Here is a 6,291-nt window from a genome sequence, read left to right on the forward strand (position 1 = left end):
ATCCATCATACAACCATCCAGCATCCAGCATCCAACCATCCATCCATAATCCATCCATCATCCAACCATCATCCATCCACCCATCCATCCATCTATCATCCAACCATCATCCATCATCATCCAACCATCATCCATCATCCAACCATCCAACCATCCATCATCCATCCATGGGGGCCGCAGCTCAAGCAGAGGTCCCAGACTTTTGTCTCCTCAGCTTCTTCCAGCTCACAACGTGGCTCAGAGATGTTCTCCATCATGTTGTGAGTCTGCTCTGAGGTCTCCTCCTAGAGGGACATGTCTGAAACTCTTTCCATGGAAGGTGTCCAGAAGATGTCCTCACCAGATGTCAAACCTCCTCATCTGACTCCATTTGATGAAGAGGAACACAATGTCCTCTCTGAGCTCTTCACCAGGTCCCTCAGGGCCAGTCTGGACAAACGTTCAAGGACTTGCCGTCATGTTTTTTCAGATGTTTAAAGGTTCTGACCGATGATGAGTGTTGGAACTTAGATCTGCTGGTAGATGAGCAGCGTTGCTTCTTCACTGCAACAGACCAGAAGATCTGTTCAGGTCTGTCTTTCTGTTTCCTTTTCATTCCATCTCAACTCACGAGCAAAGTCCAGGATAAAACTTTTCTCCTCCTGAAGTTGTCAACACACGTGTCCAGCTTCAAACACAAGCTGCAGCATGTGTCACATGTTGGGGAACACGTTAGCACGCAGTTGGTTTTGTTTGGTGCTCAGAAGAACTGGACGTTGGTTGCAGTTCTCTGGTCACAGTGGAGCGTTTGTTCAGACGAGGCCTGTCCTCCAGGTGGTCTCAGCCCTGCCCCGGCTCCATAAACGCTCACACCACACGCCCAGCATGCGTCCTGTCGTTCCTCAGCTGATGGTGAGTCACTGTCCCGGCAGCAACAAGCTGGGAGTGAAACGCTGCATTGTGGGTCGTGTGAAGCTGCGGCAGGAGCGGCCGCTCATCCAGACACCGACTGGTGGACGCTCAGAGGAGCCATTCAGTCCGGGGCCACACGCTCATTAGCATTTGGAGAGGATGCCCTGCCGGCACGGTTCCATGGTCCTGGTCTGTGAGCGACCAGCAGAACATTTATGGGTCAGGTTTGTTTTGACATGAAGCACGTTGAACTCTGGCGTCAAACACGTCACTCATAAAGTCTTTAGTTGACGTTAGTTCAGGGAAATCAGCAGGGATTGAAAATGTATTATCTGTTTTTTATTTCACAGTTTGTTCTGTCCGCTGCTTCGGGGTCACCACGAGGCAATTATTTCACATCAGCTGCTGTTACTGATGAAACCTGGACTCAAACCTGCGGCTTCAGGATTACACACTGCGCCACCGAGCTACTAATAACAGAACTCCTGTTGTTCACGTCAGACGTGCACAGCAGTTATGACCAGAAACACTAACATGTGCATGTGGGCCGTGGTGGCTCGGTGGTCAGAGCTGCGGAGGCCGCAGGTTCAAGCCCAGGTGTTGTTTCAATGTTTAAAGACGTGTTCTGAGATATACTAATAAAAAAAATGCGTCTTAAACTCCAGTTTGTGATTTATCATCTTTCAAATCTCTTTTTATCTTGAAGTGCATTTTTCAGTGAATGATCTTGATCCACACTTTTTAAATTAAGAAAAGTTTCATTCTTATGAATACAGTTTTGAGTTCACAGATCAATGTTAACGAGTCGTGTGTGAGCGGATGAATGTCTCGTCGCCCAGACGTTCTGATTAAACCCAAACAGAACGGGCCTTTAGCTCCTGTTGAAGCCGACAGACTGATCTGTGAAAACCCTTCAGCTCAGTGCGAGAGCCGGGATCTGCAGGTTGTTGTGTCGAGGTGCTGACAGGATCAGGAGCCCTTCGGTTCTGTACGTTTCAGACTCGACAGGATCTGCTCAGGATCTGAGGAGACGCTGCAGAGTTCTAAGAACTAATGTGGGTCCACGACGCTCGACTCCCTCTGCAACACGTTTAGCTGTGGTTGAAGTTAGCATCAGCGAAGCACCGACAAGGTTAAAGCTCGGGCAGGTCTGAGGAAAATAAATAAAGTCGGTGCATTTTAAACAGACGACAACAAAAGGACGTTTTAAATCAAAATGTGATCGTTTCTTCTGGTGTCGAGTGAGTTTTTAAACAACGAGTTCAATGATACGTTCTCTTTAAGAGACAAAATGAAAAGAACTCTTCTTGACTCAAAGTTCGTGTTGCAGTAAAGTTTGTCTCTTTTTTGTGTTTCAGAGGCCAGAGATTGAAAATGGGAGGCAAGCTGAGCAAAAAGAAGAAGGGATACAGCGTAAACGACGACAAGTCCAAAGACAAGGATGCCAAAGCAGAAGGCGCCTCTGCTGAGGAGAGCGAAGCACCAAAGGACAAGAAAGATGAGGCGGCCAACGATGCTAAGGAGGTAGCTAATGACACGGCTGCCCCCGCGGCAGACGCTGCAGCGCCGAAAGAGGAGGAAAAGAATGCAGCTTCTGCCGCGAAGGAGTCCGAAAAACCTGCCGCCAACGCTGAGCCCAAAACAGAGGCTGCCAAGGCCGAGGAGAAACCAGCCGCCCCCACCTCGGCCAAAGAGTCCGCTCCTGCCGCGAAGGAGCCCGAGGCGAAGACACCCGCCCCGGCAGCAGAGAGCAAAGGTGAGGCCGACGCCAAAAAGACTGAGGCCCCTCCGGCACCAGCAGCCAAAGCCGAGGCGGCTCCCGCCACCTCCCCCGACCCCAAGCCCACCGAGGCCCCCGCACCCACGAAGGAGGCCGCCGCACCTAGTTCAACACCAGCCGCTGAACCTCCTGCCAAGGAGGCGAACGCCACGGAGGCACCAAGCAAGGATCAAACCGTAGCAGTTCAAGATTAATGGACAGCTTCTTTTCGGAAATGAAGAAATCGATGACCTAACTCAACAACGAAGAAAATTTTTAAAAAGAGGGAAAATGAAATTTACCAGCCCGCCAATATTCTGATAACAATAATAATAATAATTGTAATAATGACGATGATGATTTGTTGAACGAGGAGGACTGGAGACGTTTCCCGCTGATGATTATTGCTATTATTATTGTTACGTTTTACTCTTTTTCTGCTGTAGTATTTGAACTTTGATACGAGTCTGTGTCGGCCATTTGCTCCACCACTTCACCTTCATCCATTCACTCATCAAACCCAGACGTCTCACCTGAACCCCATCAAACCCACAGGCCTGCACCCCCCCCCCCCCCCCCCCAGCTCTGTGCACATCCAGACTTTGTGTCATGATTGAAAAGACACAAGAAGAGAAGAACTCCCTTCTTGTGTCTTTAGCCCGCACCTTTCAGTTGGACCGTGCAGCCAGAGCGTCGTTTCTCCTCCAACCCGTCCTGTCATTGGAGTGAGACGGACTTTACAGCGAGGACCGAGACTGCTGAGGCTTTCTAAGACATCTCAAAGGTTGAAAAATGGCTGGCTTTGCAAATTAAACAATTGTAGGATCTTTTTCAAACAAACATATAGTTTTTGTACTGAAACCCTTAGTGGTTTTTTAGCATTTGTAATACATAAAAAACCTGCGACGCCTTGCTGAAAAGACCTTTACGATGCTCTTACAGTGCTTGAAGCTGTTCTCTGGTCTCCGCTTTAAAATTAGGAGCAAGTTAAAGAACGTTTGGGTTTTTGGAAGCTTATCTGGATGAAACAGGCCCTCAAATCACGCCTTGTGCTCGGACGGGGACACGTCTGATAACAAACCATCAGTTGTGTCTTTACAAAGATCGTAGACTAAACCAGCCCTTACGCATCCTTTGCTCCCTGATCGGCTGCCGAAGGAAAAACTCCAAAACACACTCCTGGTCCAACCGCCTCTTCCAGTGCTTAACTGAGTGTTCAGACATGTTGGACGGTGGTCCGTCTGTTAGAGGACGTGCTACAGGAGCAGAACAACGATGGAAAATGTAGCTCCACAACCAAACAGGGTTCACTTAAAAACGGAAACACTGAACGCGTGGTTTGACTTCAGCCGTCGTTGCTGCAGTATTTTCTGATGAGTTCCCATCACCAGTCCAGTATTTAGGCCTCTTTAGGCTGCATGAATCCGTGCACAGCAGACATCCATCCTCAGCTGAAGCCAGTTTAAAGACCGGCGTAAAAAGCATGACGACAGTTCAGCCAATCATCCAAGACAACCAGACGTCTGTTGCATCATCGTAGTTGGATGAGTTGCACAGACAGAGGCTTGTGATTGGATTACTTTCACTTTTTGAACCATTTTTCTCTGCACACTGCTCACGCATCTGTCCGTGCACGAGAAGGTTATGACAGTGCAGCTCAGAGTGTGACAAAAGTAAGTCCGAATGAGAGAAATTCAAGAAACTCCTCCTGTCCAGGTCTTATTTGTTGCTGAATGAAAAGCAGACGGGTGCGGTGTTGTTGGAGAGGACGTCAGTTCGCAGCATAAAGTCTTCTTATCCAGCGTGTAAGCACTGAAACACTCCGAGCTCTCATTTTCTCTCCTGTTCACTCCTACTCCCACTTATTCTTCTGTTTCCTTCACAATTTTCTATTTACTCCACTTCCTGCAGATTTGGGAAAATAAAACAAAGAAAAACTTGGATTAGGAGTAATGTGCTCTGACTTTGAGCCACAGCAAAGACAAAACCCACAGAAACAAACATTTCCCTGCAGACAACAACAGAGCGCCCCGCCCTCTCTGGAGCCGAGACACTGGGCAGCAGAAACATTTAAAGTTGGACTTCACACGTCTGAACTGGCATTTTGAGATTTTTAATTGTTTTGACACAACTGCGGTTTAAAGATGAAATCTTCATCTTGGAGTGATGAAACTCTCCACACTTCTTATCTAGACAACAAACTCTAGACCAGGGGTCTGCAACCTGCGGCTCTGGGGCCACATGTGGCTCTTTAGTCCCTCATCAGCAGCTTTTTGAAGCTTTGACCTAAAACTTAATGAAATTTTATTGCATTGGGTTTTATACCCACACAAGAAAAGGCTAGTTTTGGCTGTTTTATTGTCAAATTTTAGTAAATCTTTTCCCGATTACTGTAAGTAAAATAAGATAAGAACTTTATTGACACCACAGGAAATTGTTGAAGACGTAAGTAACCAAGTTTCTTTCAGCTGCTCCCTTCTTCAGGGGTCACCACTCGCAAGAAAGATTTGGCAATTTGTTTTACACCAGATGTCCTTCCTGATGCAACTTGGGCTCAAACCCGCAACCTCAGGATTGCAGGACCGTAGCACGGGCCACCGAGCTACCACCTGATACTTATTATTCCTCTCATAGGCCTGCAGAGTTCAGCGTTTTAATTTTTTTTATAAAAATCACTGTAAACTATAATTATTTTCCTCCTTCACTTGATATGGTCTTTGTTGTCTTAAAATGTAAAAATATCAATAAATGTTAAAATTCATTATATAATTTTAGTTTTATAATGTCATACCCACTGGCCAGAAAAGCCCGCCTCCAACAAACTCAGTGGCCCATGGGCCATCAGTTGATAATCACAGGTGTAGCAGGTTTTGTGGCTCCAGACGTTTTATTGAATGAGCGAAGAGGCAGAAACGGCTCTTTTGATCAAAAAGGATGCGCACCCCTGTTCTAGACTTTCACGTCTTTTACCCGTTTATCTTGTATCTTGTCAGCAAACGCGAGGGAAAGAATCTCCTGCTTCCATCTTTGCTCTGCTGTGTTCGAAGAATAACGCAGTAAAGTACCAGCAGACCTCCAGACTTACCAAACGCTCCTTCGTCCACCTTTGCATAAATGCAGGCACCTGTGAGTCACCTCAGCCATCGTTTCCTCCCCATGCATCGGACACACGCCGTCTTCCTTCCAGCACTCGTCAAACCGTAGCAGAAACCAACACCTGAGGATGGCCGTGTGTCACATCGTTCTGTTCTTCTTCCTCTCTTGACTCAGTAAATTGCATGTCTGTGGTTGGGTGAACCTGTAGTCCTGTCTTTTTGGTCAAGTGGAAAAAAAAAAGTAAATAATAATTTTTCAGTCTGCATCCAAGGCAACTGCAGTTGATATTTCCATTCCATGTCTCACCACTTCTGCTATTTCCACACGCTCATTCAGACAAATAAAAAAAAAAAGATATGTAAACTGATGCGTTTAAAAATTATAAGTACTTGTATAAATGGTGCAACAGTAATAAAAAGTAAGAAATTGACACGAGGACCTTGTGCACGTGGTTCATTTATTTTATTTTACTTTGACCCTGAACACACCACAACGTTCAATGAGGTTTGCCCAGAAACTAAAGAAGAAATATATATATATATATA

At 46.4% G+C, this 6,291-nt stretch overlaps 1 protein-coding gene across 1 annotated transcript in view; it reads left to right on the forward strand.

The window, feature by feature from the left end:
- The window catches only part of basp1 (brain abundant, membrane attached signal protein 1), a 41,065-nt gene extending 37,843 nt beyond the window's left edge, over window positions 1-3,222 (forward strand). Inside the window, exon 2 of the mRNA XM_037682444.1 lies at window positions 2,250-3,222. Coding sequence (XP_037538372.1) covers window positions 2,266-2,865 — 600 coding nt within the window. The 5' untranslated portion in view covers window positions 2,250-2,265 and the 3' untranslated portion in view covers window positions 2,866-3,222. The remainder of the gene's footprint in view (window positions 1-2,249) is intronic.
- Window positions 3,223-6,291: the final 3,069 nt, after the last annotated feature.

This window comes from Nematolebias whitei, chromosome 9 (genome assembly GCF_014905685.2).
Source record: "Nematolebias whitei isolate Nwh7 chromosome 9, NemWhi1, whole genome shotgun sequence".
Taxonomy (NCBI): Eukaryota; Metazoa; Chordata; class Actinopteri; order Cyprinodontiformes; family Rivulidae; genus Nematolebias; species Nematolebias whitei.